This window comes from Eriocheir sinensis, chromosome 15, assembly GCF_024679095.1.
Source record: "Eriocheir sinensis breed Jianghai 21 chromosome 15, ASM2467909v1, whole genome shotgun sequence".
In the NCBI taxonomy this organism is placed as follows: Eukaryota; Metazoa; Arthropoda; class Malacostraca; order Decapoda; family Varunidae; genus Eriocheir; species Eriocheir sinensis.
The window spans coordinates 1,416,025-1,433,224 of NC_066523.1; the positions used below are offsets into that span (position 1 = coordinate 1,416,025).

Genomic DNA, 17,200 nt, shown 5'->3' on the forward strand with positions numbered 1-17,200 from the left:
ATAATTTAGGTGTTGAATAAATTATCAGAAAAGTGACGTGAGAAAACTTTGGTGATGAACTAAATTTATGAGGTTAGTTGACATTCACCACCACCATCACCACCACCACCACCACCTTCACCACCACCACCTGCAACAACATCACCACCACCAACAAACAAACAAACAAACAGCAGTAGTAACAACTATACATAACTTCTACAATATTATCTTCCAGACATCTCTTTGTGTGTGTGTGTGTGTGTGTGTGTGTGTGTGTGTGTGTGTGTGCTCATGTGCGTGTTAAGTGTGTTTGCATGCCTTATGTGGTAGTGTGTGTGTGTGTGTGTGTGGGCGCTGCACTTAGGTGTAATTGCATGTGTTCTATTTTTCATGTTTTACAGAAGCCTTTGGAGGAAGGGTGTGTGTTTTAAGAGAGAGAGAGAGAGAGAGAGAGAGAGAGAGAGAGAGAGAGAGAGAGAGAGAGAGAGAGAGAGAGAGAGAGAGCAAGCGTACATCGAATATATACTATTGTTATTAGCGCGCGCGTGTTGAATAAATAAACTTAGGTCAGTCTTATTAATTTTATCCTTCAGACAGTGGCATTATTTTTATTACTATTATTATTATTATTATTATTATTATTATTATTATTATTATTATTATTATTATTATTATTATTATTATTATTATTATTATTATTACTACTACTACTACTACTACTACTACTACTACTACTACTACTACTACCACCTTTCTTTTTTTTGCTGTTTTCACACTGGTGGTTCATTTACACGAACGAATTTTATCCTTGCTCTCTCATTACTCACTTTCCTGGACACGCCTTCCACATACAGACACGGAAACCTTAATTGACATGCATCCCTCACACAGACAGAGCTACTTTATCAGACATTCCTCACACACAAATGTAAATCAACACACGGACACACGCACCTAGCTATACATCACACATCCCACACACAAACATAAACATCCACACACGTCATTACATCATCGGTATTTCCTCCGAGCCAGTAGAACACTCACACTTCTATTCTTGCTTGTATACCGCTGACACACACACACACACACACACACACACACACACACACACACACTCAGTCAGAAGTGATGTGAGGAAATAAACAGCGAACCAGCGCAACACACAAGGCTCAGTTTATATTTTTGTACCTTGAGTTGCTTGCTAGTGCTGAAGGAGGAGGAGGAGGAGGAGGAAGAAGAAGAAGAAGAAGAAGAAAGAGAAAAGAAAAAAAAAGAATGGAAGAGGAGGAGAAAGAAGATGAAAGAAGAAGAACAACAACAACAACAATGAGGAGGAGAAGGAGGACGGCTATTTTAGGAAAGGATATAATCTTGTATTTATTAAGACTTGGCTCAACGATAGGAGGAGGAGGAGGAGGAAGAGGAGGAGGAGGACTATCTTAGGAAAGGGTCGAGTATTCATAGGACTTGGCTCAACGAATGAATAAAATAATAGGGAAAAAAAACAGGAAGAGGAGGAGGAGGAGGAGGGAGAAGAAGAGGAAGAAAAACAAGAAGAATAAGAACAAGAAAAAAAAGGAAAAGGAAAATTAGGAGGTGAACGAATTGGAGGAGGAGGAGGGGGAGAGGAGGGGGGGTAGTTCCTAGGGTTAACCTGTGCAATTAACCTGCGGATGTTCGCGGCCGAGGCAGGATGTAGGAGGCAAGAAGGATACTCAGGTAGGACTCCCCTCGTGTGTGTGTGTGTGTGTGTGTGTGTGTGTGTGTGTGTGTGTGTGTGTGTGTGTGTGTGTGTGTTTGCACCGGAATAATTGTAGATTGTGACCGTTCTCCTAATTTCTGTTGCTAAGGAGTGGCGTACCAAGGACATGCAAGAGAGAGAGAGAGAGAGAGAGAGAGAGAGAGAGAGAGAGAGAGAGAGAGAGAGAGAGAGAGAGAGCGCTGACATATACCTCCCTCCACCATATATTATTATTTTTTTATCTTCCCCCCTTAAATCAGTATCTCCCTTTGTATCCTCTAACGAATCTTTTCTCCCTCCATTCACAAACTCCTAACATCCTTTTTTCATCCCGCTCAATTCTCTCATAGTCGTCTTATTCATAATTATCCTCCCCATCTTCCCCATCTCTTATAATTTTTCTCACCCTCAAGCCTTGTCTACCCCATCCCCACCCAGTCCTTCTCGCCCCGTCATCTCCAGGCGTTCTCCCGTTCGTTCGTCGCCGTTCCTTAGATCCGAGCCTTGTCCTTCTTGTCCGGCCTGCGAGTCTTATCGAAAACCAATAATTGTCCCGGAATGGAATGTGGGTGAGGAGTGGAAAAGGCTTACTTACTTGCAGGCAGACAGGCAGAGGTGGTGGAGGTGGAGGTGGTAGGGATCGGGTAGTATTCTTAACCATATCGTCACCCCAGCACACATATTTGACAAGTCTTTCGCAGGAGTTTCGAGCATTTCCAGTGATAGTTTTATAATCCTGGTGGTAGTTTGACCCTTCTTCTGTACCATGACCTTAAAATACCCCTCATTAGAACCAGACTGATCTCCTTTTTGGCCTTTGGAAAGAGTTGATGTGAGGGGCGAAATCGTCTTGCAATGTCGACTGTCCCGCCTGGTCCTACCCTTGCCCCAGTTCCCGTTTTCTTTAATCTCTTGGAGGGGGAGTGCCTTCAGATAGCCCGCCGTCGATAGCTCCTTTTATTATCCGTTTCCTGCGCCACAAAAGGGAGGAAGGAAAAGACGGATAAAGCGATTGAGCAGTGCCAGGTTTAGACAAGGCTGCTGACTGGACTGAACTGACTGGTGGGCGGTTGATTGACTGGATGACTGACTGACTGACCTGATTGAGTAACTGACTGACTGACTATCTTGGAAAAATGACTGGATGACTGATCTTGTAACTGGCTATCATTTGACTGGATGACTGACTAGCTGACTGACTCGATTAATTGATAGAGGACTGACTGACTCTTAACTTCTTGTGGCTGACTGACCTCGAGCAAGACTTTTTCCTCGCCGCGCGCCGCTGAAGGACGAACAACAGACAGCCTTGGAGCAAAACTTTGACCTTAATGGGGAAAAAATAGACTTGCATTGGGGATTTAGATGCTGCAAAACTTCCTTAAGGGAGATTTAAACTTGAGCAAAGATTTGGCGAGAGAGAGAGAGAGAGAGAGAGAGAGAGAGAGAGAGAGAGAGAGAGAGAGAGAGAGAGAGAGAGAGAGAGAGAGAGAGAGAGAGAGAGAGAGAGAGAGAGAGAGAGAGAGAGAGAGAGAGAGAGAGAGAGAGAGAGAGAGTGTTCACCTTTAAAACAAACATGCGAACAAAATATGAAGTAGTCATTGTAAATAAGAATAAGTATTACCAAGATTTACGGTGACAGAGTTTGCATTTAGACTCGAGGGAATTATATGAGCCAAGATTTATGAGAGAGGAAGATATAAATAGTTAAGCCTTAGTCAGAGGAAGAGGATGATAAAGTATAATAACCAAGATTGAAATAGAAGATAATGATAAATAATAGGAAAAACATAGACACAGGAAGAGGATAATAAAAATGATAATAGCAAAGAGTTAAACAGAGGAAGATAAAATAAATATGATAATGATAATAATAGCAAATCCTTGGATATAGTAAAATAGTAATAAAGATAGAAAAAGATAAAAGAAAAGAGTTAGATAGAAAGATGATAAAGATAACATTAGCCAAGACTTAAAGAGTTAAACAGAGGAAGATAAATAAAGATGATAATGATAATAATAGCAAATAATTGGACATAGTTAAATGGTAATAAAAATAAAAGATAATAGCAAATAGTTAGATAGAAAGATGATTAAAAAGATAACATTAGCCAAGACTTAGACAGAGGAAAACAGTAACAATGATAAAATTAGCAACGATTTAAACATATGAGGAAAAAATAGACTGACTGACTGACTGACTGACTAGACCAAAATTCAAACAGAGGTAAATAATAATAAAGACAATAGTAGCCAAGATTCCGAGGGTCTTAAGGGGTTGTATACGAGGGGGTCTTCATCCCACCCTTGTCCTCGCCTCGACTCCTTCGGCCCCAGGGAAGGAAGGGGGCCTGCAGGATTGATGGACTCACTGAATGCTCTGGGCTCAAGGGAGGAGTGAGTCTTTTTCTTCTTCTTTCTTTACTTTTTCTGCCTTTTCATCTTGTTCTTGTTCTTTTCATGAGTGCTTTTCACATTCGCGTTGCAGAAGCCTCGTCAAACTGTCACCAGACTCGTAAATCTACCCATGGAAACACCCACTGCAACCTCTATGAAAGCCTTGGCAAATATGGGTGTGTGTGAGGCGCGAAATGTTGGAGAATACGTGACTTTTATTCCCGACACACGCCAGCAGCACCATCTGTCGGCGGGGACGGATATCAGGAGGAAAATGTCTGATTAGGTCTGATTGGGATGCCGGAGGAAAGAAAAAAAGTCCTTATCGAAATCGGAAGCCCCCCCCTTTTTTTTTCCTTTTTCTTCTTCTTTTTCTTCTCTTTCTTCCTCTTCTTTTACTACTACTACTACTACTACTACTACTACTACTACTACTACTACTACTACTACCACAAACTCTACTACTGCTACTACTTATATTTCCTTCTTCAAAGACATAGGCAAGAATTGGTTTAGCAATAGAGTGGTGGATGAATGGAATAGACTTGGCAGTCATGTTGTGGGTGCCAGTACCATAGATACATTCAAGGAGAGGTTGGATAAATTCATGGATAGTGAGGTGAGGTGGGGTTAGGATTACAGGAGCTGCCTTGTGTAGGCCAAGTGGCTTCTTGCAGACTCCTTATGTTCTGATGTTGATGTTTACTTTCATTGCCATTCTTCGTGAGTTGCATGGGTGTTAACATTGCCTAATTAAAAGAAATAAAGTAAAGCAAAAAGTATCTCTACCATTCCCCTTTCCAATTTCATTAGCTACCTCTCCTTCACCCGTGTCCACCTCTCCTCCCCTGCCCCTCACTCCTACCGCCCCTCTCTTCCTCCCCACCTCCATGCCCTTATCCTCTCCTACCACCTTTCCCCTTTCTCTGTCAACCTTCATTTCTCTTTCCTTCCTTCCTTCCTTCAGCTCTCGTATTTTTTTCTTTCCCTTCCTCCCCCCTCTCCCCTCTATTGTTTTCTCCCTTTCCTTGTTCATCCTTTTTCCTGTTCCTTTTCCTTTCTTTTCCTTCCTCCCCCCTCTCCCCTCTATTGTTTTCTCCTTTTCCTTGTTCATCCTTCTTCCTGCTCCTTTTCCTTTCTTTTCCTTCCTCCCCCCTCTCCCCTCTATTGTTTTCTCCCTTTCCTTGTTCATCCTTCTTCCTGCTCCTTTTCCTTTCTTTCCCTTCCTCCCCCCTCTCCCCTCTATTGTTTTCTCCTTTTCCTTGTTCATCCTTCTTCCTGCTCCTTTTCCTTTCTTTCCCCGACTCAGCCTCACTCCCTCCCTCCCCCTCCCATCTTTTCTCCTAACCCGCCAAAAAAAAAAAAAAAAAATATCCTAACCCGTTTTCGGTTGACTTTCACTTAGTTTCGCAACGCCACGCAACCTTGTTTAGGTAGTGGGCCATGTTTGCCGCCTACCTACTTGTGTGCGTGCCGGCCCGTGGCGCGCCGCGGGGCTGGCGCCCGGCAGTGGGCGAGAGAGATAGAGGCTTGGGGTAATAGGTTGCAGAAGGGTGAGTGAAGGCCATTAGCGCAGTTACGCCCGGGCAGTGGGAGCTATAGCTCCCATGTTTTACGAACAGTTCCGGATCTCAAATAGTTTGCTTTTACAAAAATAAGTACAGCCCCAACCGGGGTCGAGAGAGAGAGAGAGAGAGAGAGAGAGAGAGAGAGAGAGAGAGAGAGAGAGAGAGAGAGAGAGAGAGAGAGAGAGAGAGAGATGCGACAGGGAACAGGAGAGAGACAATAGTAGTAAGGCAGAGTATTAAGACAGAAAGAAATAGATGTGTCCAGCAAGGCCTCCATGTAGGCGTTGTGGCACTGCGTCTCTGGGGAGGCGTGGCGCCTCACCAAAACATGTAGTACACCATAACGATGGACACGACGGCGGCACAGATCGCCGTGCCGTCAATGAATACGTCAGTCCAGGTGAAAGGCACGTCCTTGCACTGGGCGTGCTGGTGTCTGTTCTTCCTATGTATCCTATGTGTGGGCCTCTTGGCCGCCCCGCTGCGCCTTATCCGCCGGCGGAGACTGTTGTTAGTGGGTTCCGGGGCCGCCTCGCCGGGTTCCCTCACAGCATGTGCCTCATGGTTAGAGGCCGGGGTCATCACGCCACCGGCCTCCTCCACACCATCGGTCTTATCACTTGGGGCAGGGGTGATGGCACTTGTATCACCTGCCTGGGTGGTGGAGGCAGGGGTCGTTGTAGTGGAGGCAGGGGTCGGGGAGCTGGCTTCTCTCTCGTCGTTGGTCTCGTAGCTCGAGGCTGGGGTCAGGTTACTAACACCCTGCCCCCCGTCAGCCCGGGCAGTGGAGACTGGGGTCAGGTCACTGACGCCCTGCCCCCCGTCAGCCCGGGCAGTGGAGGCTGGGGTCAGGTCACTGACGCCCTGCCCCCCGTCAGCCCGGGCAGTGGAAGCTGGGGTCAGGTTACTGACACCCTGCCCCCCGTCAGCCCGGGCAGTGGAGGCTGGGGTCAGGTTACTGACACCCTGCCCCCCGTCAGCCCGGGCAGTGGAAGCTGGGGTCAGGTTACTGACACCCTGCCCCCCGCCAGCCCGGGCAGTGGCGGCTGGGGTCAGGTTACTGACACCCTGCCCCCCGTCAGCCTGGGCAGTGGCGGCTGGGGTCAGGTTACTGACACCCTGCCCCCCGTCAGCCTGGGCAGTGGCGGCTGGGGTCAGGTTACTGACACCCTGCCCCCCGTCAGCCTGGGCAGTGGCGGCTGGGGTCAGGTTACTGACACCCTGCCCCCCGTCAGCCCGGGCAGTGGCGGCTGGGGTCAGGGTACTGACACCCTGCCCCGTCAGCCTGGCAGTGGCGGCTGGGGTCAGGTTACTGACACCTGCCCCCGTCAGCCTGGGCAGTGGCGGCTGGGGTCAGGTTACTGACACCCTGCCCCCCGTCAGCCCGGGCAGTGGCGGCTGGGGTCAGGTTACTGACACCCTGCCCCCCGTCAGCCTGGGCAGTGGCGGCTGGGGTCAGGTTACTGACACCCTGCCCCCCGTCAGCCTGGGCAGTGGAAGCTGGGGTCAGGTTACTGACACCCTGCCCCCTGTCAGCCTGGGCAGTGGCTGGGGTCAGGTTGACACCCTGCCCCCCGTCAGCCTGGGCAGTGGCGGCTGGGGTCAGGTTACTGACACCCTGCCCCCCGTCAGCCCGGGCAGTGGAGGCTGGGGTCAGGTCACTGACGCCCTGCCCCCCGTCAGCCCGGGCAGTGGAAGCTGGGGTCAGGTTACTGACACCCTGCCCCCCGTCAGCCTGGGCAGTGGCGGCTGGGGTCAGGTTACTGACACCCTGCCCCCCGTCAGCCCGGGCAGTGGAAGCTGGGGTCAGGTTACTGACACCCTGCCCCCCGTCAGCCTGGGCAGTGGAAGCTGGGGTCAGGTTACTGACACCCTGCCCCCGTCAGCCTGGGCAGTGGAAGCTGGGGTCAGGTTACTGACACCCTGCCCCCCGTCAGCCCGGGCAGTGGAAGCTGGGGTCAGGTTACTGACACCCTGCCCCCCGTCAGCCCGGGCAGTGGAAGCTGGGGTCAGGTTACTGACACCCTGCCCCCCGTCAGCCTGGGCAGTGGAAGCTGAGGTCAGGTCACTGTTTGCCTGCCTCCCGTCAGTCTGGGCTGGGGTAAGGTAACTGGAATTCTGCCCCCCTTTAGCCTGGGATTGGGTCACTAGGCCTGGGACTGCTCGCCCAACACGGACCTGGGGGCACACTGCGGGTCGCGCCGCCTCCCCGCAGCGGCGCCCGTTGCACCGAATGCTGGTGTAGGCGCCCCCGGGGTCGCCGCTGTCGCAGTACATGGAGAAGTGCAGGAAGTCGATGTTGTCGATGAACCTGCCGAGAGTCATAGTGGTCCTCATCAGGGTCTTCTTTTTGGAGCTGCAGTGCAGAAAGGGGGAAAGGTGAGAAAAGAGAAAACAGATGAAAAAAGGGTACGGTGTATAAATAGGAGGGTTGAGGAAAAGTGGGAGTAGACCGCGGGGGGAAGAGGGGAGGGGAGCAGAGAGGAGAGTGCACTGTAGAGATAAGATATAGGCGAGAAGGAGGGAAGGAGAGACAAGAGGGAGGAAGAATGTCTCTTGCTGTGTGAGTTTCTTGACTGCATGAGGAGAATGCAGATTGGAGGGAGGGAAGGAGGGAGAGAGATGCTTGGGAGACAGAGTGAAGGAAGGGAAGGAAAGGAGGGAGGAGGAAATGCATGAGAGAGAGAGAGAGTTCTTCCTTCCTCTTCCCTCTTAAATCTTCCCTCTTCCTTCCTTCCTCTTCCTTCCTTTCTCTTCCCTCTTAAATTTTCCCTCCTACTTCTCTTTTTTTCACCCTCGCTTCCTCCTCTATTCCCACCCTCCCTTACCTCCCTCTTTCTCTCCCTCCCTTCCTCTCTCCCTCCCTTCCTCCCTTCCTCCCCATTCGTCCTTGGCCTTGTTCCTTCACCCTGGTTTTGTTACTCGTTACCTTAAGCTCCCTCCCTCTTCCTCCCTCTCTCCCTTTCTCCCTCTCCCATCCCCTTCCTCCCCACAGATTACCTCCGTCTGTTATTATTCCTTGACCTTGAACACACTTCTTTTCCTTCCTATTCACCTTCTCTTCTCATACTTCTCTCTCTCTCCTCCTCCCATATTTACAGTAACATTAATTTCTTTTCCTTCCCTCTTTTCCTCCGTTCTTACCTATAAAACATCAACGTATTTCCTTTCCTACCCAGCCAGCTTTCTCTCCTTCCCTCCCTCCTCTCCTTTCACTCAACCCTCCCTCCTTCCCTCCCTTTCTTCAGTCCCCCAAGACGTCCCCACAAGAGGGTTTTATGCCCTGACGAATGGCTGGTGCTGAGGCGGCGAAGGGAGGCATTGGTCACGGCCGTCCCTGGCGAGGAAAACGGCTGCAGGTGGGAGTGAGATAAGGGAAAGGAACGATTGGGGGTAGGATGTGGTGGTTTAAGTCGAAGAAATAGGAAGATATTAAGAGAGGGGGGGGGGGGGGTAATAAATAAAGTTAGCTGAAATGGGCGGGATAACGTGATAAAGATGAAAGTCAGATAGGGGATAGAAACGATAAGGGGTAAATCGAAGAAAAGGATGATGAAGAGGGAGTGGAGTAAACAAAGTTGGCAGGAATGGGATATGTAAGTGAAGTAAGTGATAGCCGATATGAAGGTGGAAGGATACATGTAAGGTCAGTATCCACAAATGTTAGAAGTGAAGGAAACGGTGAAGAAATAAGACTGAAAAGGGAATCATTAAAATACAAGTCTATGTAGCGAGCACGAAGAAGGGAACGAAATATCTGAAACATCAAAAATAAGAGAAGTAAACCTATTTTTCTGTCATAATAAGGGCTTTGTAGTTGGTTCAGGTTTTAGGTATGTCACAACGCTTACTGTTCCATATATTGGTTTTGCTGTTTTATTTATTTATTTTTGTCAGATTCAGAGGATTAGAGTACACTTCGTTTTTTCTAAAGGAGGAACTGCACTCTTGTAAGCCACTATACGCTTGCTGTTCTGCCTACTTGTTTCCTCCTTTTTTGTCACAATCGCGAGTTAGAATACGCTCATTGTGGTCGTATGTTTATGGAAGGGGGAGTGACTGAAATAGACATTGGGTTGATAATTGTATGAAGTGGAAGCAAGGGAAATAGGAGAACTGAAAAGTAAATAGGGAACTGAAATGGAAGTAGGTGGAACTTAAAGGGAAATAGTGAAACTGAAATACACTGGGCTGGTAATTGTATGAGGCGGAAAGACGGGGTGGTTGAACTCTCCTTCGGGCGTGAACTGTGCTATAGAAGGGATGAACGTGCGGTGAAGTGGACGAAGTGGGATTGTAATAAGCTATACAAACTGAAGCGGAGGTGGACGAGTGTGTGTGTCTGCGTGTGCGTGTGTGTGTGTGTGTGTGTGTGTGTGTGTGTGCAGCAACATCCGGGAATGACTGCAAGTGGTTTGGGAAATTGTGTTCTTCCGGTGAGGAGGTGAGGAGAAGGTGAAGGAGGAGGAGGAGGGAGGAAGGAAGAAAGGAAGGAAAGGAAGAGAGAAAGAAAGGAGAGAAAATGAAAAAACAGGGTAAAGCAGTATAGGGAGAAGAAGAAAGGGAGAAAAGGGAGAACACGAAACGATTAGGAAGAGACTGAAGGAGGGAGGTAGGAAGGGAGAAGGAAAGCAGGCAGGAAAGAAGAGGAAATAAAGATGAAAGAAGGCATAGAAGGCTAGCGATAGGGGGTGTGAAGAACGGAAAGAAAAGAAGGAAAAAAAAGGACCAAAAGAAAGTGTAGAATTAAGTTGCGTTTCCGAAATCGATAACTGCAAAGGAGGATGAAGGGAGGAAGAGGGAGGGAGGGGCGAGGCAAGGGATAGAAGGACGGAGGAAGGAGGAGGAAGAAATGAAGGGTGAGGGAAGGGAAAGGAAAGAATGGAGGAAGGAGGAGGAAGAAAGGAAGGGCGAGGGAAGGGAAAGGAAAGAATGGAGGAAGGAGGAGGAAGAAAGGAAGGGCGAGGGAAGGGAAAGGAAAGGATGGAGGAAGAGAAAGGAAGAGTGAGACAAGGGAAAGATAGGTGTATGGGGGGGGGAGGGGGGGGATAGATACAACAGACTGAGGGAGTGAAGAAGGGATAGAAGGAGAACTTGAAAAACGATTGGGATGGAAGTTGAAGGAAGGAAAGGAAATTACAAGACAGTGCAGCGAAGTGAGGGTGATGGTGATGATGATGATGATGGTGGTGGTGATGACAGTGGTGTTGAAGTAGTAATAGTCATAATGGTAGGAGAGGGAGAGGATGTGGTGGTGGTGGCGATTGTTGGAATGGCGTGCTGGTGATAGTGGTGGTGGTGGTGGTGGTGGTGGGGATTGGTTCGTGTAGATAATGGTTGCCCAATTAAGAGAGAGGGGCGCGAGTGTCAGTGTTGCAGTGTGTGTGTGTGTGTGTGTGTGTGTGTGTGTGTGTGTTGTTTTTATGAGAGAATTGTAATAGAGTAGACGAACAGGGAAAAGGAGGAGAAGGAGAAAATAAAGAACAGTGACCATGCAGAATAAAAAGGAAGAGGTGGAAAATGAAGAAAAATAAAGAAATAGGAAAATAGTGAAGAAAAGGATGAAATTGCAGACGGAAACGAAAGAGGATGTTTAGAAAGAGGAAGAAGATAAGGAGAGTAAGAACGCGAAAGAGGACGGACGATAAGAGGAAGAAGAGGAATGGGAGGAGGAAAAAAAAAAAAAGACAGCGAGAAGAGGAAGAGGAAGAAAATATACGAGAAGAAGAAGAACGCAAAAGAAGAGGCGATACAACAACAGGAAAAATGAAGGACAGAAGGAAGAAGAAGAAGAAGAAGAAGAAGAAGAAGAAGAAGAAGAAGAAGAAGAAGAAGAAGAGGAAGAGGAGGAGGAGGACATGTGCAATTGGGTGGGCTTTATGAGGGAATGGAATCAGCCTTATTAGATTTGCCGGCGGACGAGGACAAAATAAATACACAACCTCCTCAAGGGCTGGGAATGAAGAGGAGGGACACACACACACACACACACACACACACACACACACACACACACACACACACACACACACACACACACGCACACTCATGGTTCTATAAGTGCATGTCAGTGTCTTGCTTTTTTTTTTCTTTCCTCTTGTTTTTGTTCTTTTCGTTTTTATTTTCTTGTTATTTCTTTCGCCTTTATAATTTTTCTTTTGTTTCTTCCTTTATTTCCTTCCTTCCTTCGCTACCTTTCTGCTTCCCTTTCCTTTCTCTCTGTCTTTTGCTTTCCTTTTTTTTTTCTTCTTTGTTACTTCTGTTGTCATTGTTCCTTCCTTCCTTCCTTCCTTCATTCCTTCCTTCCTTCTTCCCTGCATTGTCTTCCTTTTCCTCTTCCTCTTCTTCCTGTTCTGTCTTTTTTTCTTTTCATTCTTTTCGTTTTTTTTCCAAGTTATTTCTTTCATTATAATTGTTCCTTCCTTCCTTTCTTCCCTCCTTCCTTCTTTTCCTCCTTCCTTCTATCCTTCCTTACGTCAGTTCCTTCCTTTTCCTTTTCCTCCTCCTTTTCCTTTTTGCTGCTCCGTCTCTCCTTCCTTCCTCGCTGTCTCCCTTCCTCCTCCTCCTCCTCCTCCTCCTCCTCCTCCTCCTCCTCCTCCTCCCTTAACACCAGCTCAGCCGCCACATTGATTCCCACTATGTCTTCAACTTGCAACTTGTCTAATTACTATCATCATCCTCATCTGTCCATCTCCTTCATCGTCTTTTTATCTCTTCATCTTCATTCCTTCCTTCTGTTATTTTTGCCCTCGAAGTAATTGCTGTCTTGGGGAAATTGATATGTCTTGCTCTGCCCTCTCCTACTACTTATTATGGCGTTCTGTGTTGTTGTTGTTGGTGGTGGTGGTGGTGGTGTTGGTCGGTGGTGTGATGGTTGTGGTGTTGGTGGTGTTGGTGGTGTTCTCGTTCTGCTTCTTGTTCTTCTTGTTTTCTTCTTCTCTTTCTTCTTCTTCTTCTTCTTCTTCTTCTTCTTCTTCTTCTTCTTCTTCTTCTTCTTCTTCTTCCTTTTCTTCTTCGTTATGTTCCTCCTTATTCTCGCCTTCCTTTTCTTTTTTTTCTTTTTTTTTCGTCGCTTCTCCTTTCTTTCTCTCTTTTTTCGCCTTATTCTCTTCTCTTCGTGTTTGTCTATCTGTCTTTCTGTCTGTCTGTCTGTCTTTCTGTGTGTGTGTGTATGTATGTCTATGTATGTAACGTCTTCTCACACACCAACGCTAACCTGTCTCAAAAACAAACAAACAAAAAAAAAGTTACTTATTTTTTACGCCTGTACAAAAATAAATAAAAACGACAACAAAAAAAACTTGGTTATTTATTTTTATCACGCCTGTCAAAAACAACAACAAAGAACAAGCAAGTCATTTATTTTTCTTAGGCCGCCACGAACCTGAGCTTAGGTGGGCCGCAGGGATTCAGGTGTTCCAGGTGTTAGGCAGGTAAGGAGGTATTAACGGGGGTGGGGTGGGGGGGTGGGGGGGGGGGAGTTTGCGGCGAGGGAGGGAGAATGAGGAGAAGGTGTAAGAAGGTGAGGGGTGAGGAGAGAGAGATAAATAGATAGATATAGATAGACAAATAGATATTGAGATAGTGAGAGAGGAGAGGAGAGAAGAGGAGAGGAAGAGAGGAGAGAAGTGTAAGGTGAGGGGTGAGGAGAGAGAGAGGAGAGAAAGGGAGAGAGATTAATAGATAGATATAGATAGACAAATAGATATTGAGATAGTGAGGAGAGGAGAGGAGAGCTGAGGAGACGAAAGGAAAAGAGAAGAGAAGATCAGAGCAAAGCAGAGCAGAGGAGAGGAGAGGAGAGAAGAGAAAAGAAGAGAAGAGAGAGGAGACAACAGAGAAGGAAAACATCAAGAAGGAAAGGAAAAAAAAAATGAAAGTACCGAGAAATAAAATAGAAAAAAAAAGAAAATAGGGAATGCCAAGGAAAAATAAAAGCAGAGAAAATGTAAAACAGCTCAGATATTCCTTTACAATTAATATATTTTTTTCATTGACTCTATATCTTATCTTTTGCATCCGTTTTCTTTTTAATTCACAAGTATTTATTTTTGATTTCTACATTATTTTTCTATATTCAAGTATATCTCTTTCTTCTATTGACTTGTATTTCTTTTTGCATTTATTTTTCTATTTTTCTCAACTACTTATTTTCAACTTTTTTCTGTCTCCACGTATACCTGTGTTTTTATTTACCTGTGTTTCTCCTCTTCCTCAGGTGAGCGAGTGTGTGTGTGGGAAGGTGACGCTGGTGCCGGGAGATATACAGGTGAGTAGTGGATGAACCCCCCACCCCTTTTTTTCTTTCTTTCATTCATTCATTCATTCATTCATTCATTCATCCATCTATCCATCCATTCATCCATCCATCCATCATTCATTCATACTTTCTTTCAGTCAGTCAGCTTTTTCTCTTTTCTCCCATTCTCCTCTCTCCTCCCTTTCCTCAGCCTTCCCTACTCCCTCATCTTCCCTAATACCCCCTTTTCCTTCCTGTTATTTCCCTTTTATCCTTATTATTCTTTCTCACAGCTTCCCTATTTTATCTCTTTTTCCTCTTTCCTCTCCTCTCCCTTTCCTTTTGTTCCCTAATCTCCTTTTCTCTTTTCCTCCTCAATTTATCTGTTTTTCCACTCTTCCTACTCTTCTCTTCTCCTTTTCCTCCACTCACTGTTCCTCTCTCGCCTCCTCTCTCTCTCTCCTTTATTTCCTATCCTTCTTTTCTTTTTCCCTTTTCAAGTTATCTAATTGTCCACTCTCCCTCTTCTTCTCCTCTCCTTTTCCTTCACTCGCTGTCGGACCTTCTTTGTCTTTCTCTCCTCATTTCACTGTCTGACCTTTCTCTTTCTCTCCTCACTTCACTGTCGGACCTTCTTTCTCTCTCTTTCTCTCCTCATTTCACTGTCTGACCTTTCTCCTCTCCTCACTTCACTGTCGGACCTTCTTTCTCTCTCTTTCTCTCCTCACTTCCTGCGATTCCCACCCTTCTCATCTTCCATAATGGCCGCCCTTCATCTTACTCCATCTCCTTCATTCTCACCTAATTTCGACGCCTCTCCCTCCCTTCCATCACTTGTCTTTGCCTCCCTTCTCTCCTTACGTGGCCTCCCTTCCCTCCCCTCTCGGCCCCAATCATCTTCCTCTCCGATCATTTCTCTGTGTTTTTATGTATTTTTCGTTCTTTATCTTCTCTTTCTTATCATCTTTACTCCTCTTTCCTTCCCATCTCTCACTACCATTCCTTGTTTTCTGTTTTTTCCATTTCCCTTTCTTTCTCCTCATCCTTTCCACCACAGCTTCCAGGCATCGCATCCTATCAACACACATTCCTTCCCTTCCTTCCTCCATCTCTTCGCCCCTTCTATATTGCCTATGTCCCCTCAGTTATCCAGCTTCCTATACCTTTCCCCTTTCTTCTGTCATACTCCCTTCCTCCTCCCTTCTTATAACTATTCTTTCCTTCCCTTCCTTTAAATCCCTTCCTTCATACTTCCTCCAGTTCCTCTTTTCTTTCCTCTTTTCCTGCTCTCGTTTACTCGTCTTTTCATTTTCTCCCTCTTCGTCATTCTCTCCTCTCCCTCTACCCATCATTCTTTCACTCCTTTCCACCCATCTCGCCCTCCATCCTGCTGCCTCATGCGTAGTAGACTTGGTAGTAATACAGTAGTAGACGTAGCAGTAAATAGTAGTAGCAGTAGTAGTAGTAGTAGTAGTAGTAAACCTTGTAGTACCGTAGCAAACACAGCAAACGTACCCAGAGAAGAAGTTGAGGCGTTGAACCCATTAAAATGTACGTGGACCAGCTGCTGTTGAGAGGGTATAAACTTTTCCTGTGTGTGTTGACGCGATCTTATGTAATTCTGGGTAAGTTAGAAGGGCCTTAGGAGGCTTATCGCTTCTAGTACTACATCTTACACTTTGTTGATGGCGTCTTAAGTTATGTTGTGTTTGAGGTGTATGAGAGAGAGAGGGAGAGGGAGAGAGGGAGGTGTGGGAGAAATAGAAAAAGGCTAAGAAAAAAAAGAAAGTCGGGAGGGAAGGATTCTTTTCTCTCCTTCCCTTACCTCCCTTGCATCCTCTTAAAATTCTCTCCACTTATTTCCTCTTCTCCTTCTCTTCCCTTCGTTCAAAAAGAGATACAGCAAAGAGAAGAATCACAGTTGAAACACTTGATTTAGCATACGAATTAAAAACAACAACAACAACAACAACAACAACTAGTAAACTCATTCAGATAGAGAAAGATAAAGGCGTAAATAGAAAAAAGTAAATAAATAGCAATAAGTAAATAAATGAAATAAATAAAGCTTTGTAGAAGAAATTAGTGCCATTCCTAATTACTAATGCAGATGAAATTTGATGTTCCATGACACATAACGACCAATCAACATATAATAATAATAATAATAATAATAATAATAATAATAATAATAATAATAATAATAGTAATAGCTTGTCATCCTCGTCGAGTCGTATTAATTTATGTATGTATTTATGTATTAATTTATGTATTGTCCAAAGGGAGCGCTGGACTGACGAGGTTTGAAGCCCAATAATTAACGATGCAAATATTCATAAATTCACGAGATACTAAGAAATATTTATACACGACAAATGAACGAGAGGGAAAAAAAAACAAGAATAAATAAATGTGTAAATTGAAGACTTATTGCGCAAACGGAAACTCCATCAACAAAACTGTCTAATTATATCTTTATTTTTCCTATTTTTTTATTATTATTTTTTATTGTAAGCGAATATTCAAGAGAGAACTGCATAGACTTTTTTATTTATTTATGTTATGACTGTCTTTAAAATGGGAGAAGGAGAAGGAGAGGGAGAAGGAGAGGGAGAGGAAGAGGGAGAGGAAGGGGGAGAGGGAGAGGAAGAGGGAAAGGAAGGAAGGAAGGAAAGAAGGAAGGAAGGAAGGAGGGAAGGAAGGAAGAAAGGAAGAAAGGAAGGAAGGAAGGAGGGAAGAAAGGAAGGAAGGAAGGAAAGAGGGAAAAGGAAGGAAGAGAGAGAGAGAGAGAGAGAGAGAGAGAGAGAGAGAGAGAGAGAGAGAGAGAGAGAGAGAGAGAGATGCACAATACAAGTGATGAAAAACTTATTAAATCCTTGTATGCCTAAAGGTGAGAGAGAGAGAGAGAGAGAGAGAGAGAGAGAGAGAGAGAGAGCACACACACACACACACACACGAGTAGGCGTTTTCATACCAGGAAATAAACTGAAGGAGATACATCCAGAACTCTCTCTCTCTCTCTCTCTCTCTCTCTCTCTGTATACAGTATCTTAATTATTTCTCTAATTTAATATTGAGTGAGGGCGAGGGAAGGGACGTCACGAGAGAGAGAGAGAGAGAGAGAGAGAGAGAGAGAGAGAGAGAGAGAGAGAGAGAGAGAGAGAGAGAGAGAGAGAGAGAGAGAGAGAGAATGTAAAAAAAAAAAAAACTTCAATAGACGGAAAGGGGAAGGGCGATGAAGGTGATTAATGAGGATGGTGGAAACGAAGG

At 45.7% G+C, this 17,200-nt stretch overlaps 1 protein-coding gene across 1 annotated transcript; it reads left to right on the forward strand.

Moving 5' to 3' along the window:
• The first annotated feature begins 6,037 nt into the window (after positions 1 to 6,037).
• LOC126998704 (nuclear pore complex protein Nup98-Nup96-like) lies at positions 6,038 to 7,749 on the forward strand. Its single transcript, XM_050860692.1, has 4 exons — positions 6,038 to 6,081; positions 6,468 to 6,952; positions 6,984 to 7,572; positions 7,629 to 7,749. Exons 1-4 carry the CDS (start codon positions 6,038 to 6,040, stop codon positions 7,747 to 7,749), a joined length of 1,239 nt encoding a protein of 412 aa, XP_050716649.1.
• Positions 7,750 to 17,200: the final 9,451 nt, after the last annotated feature.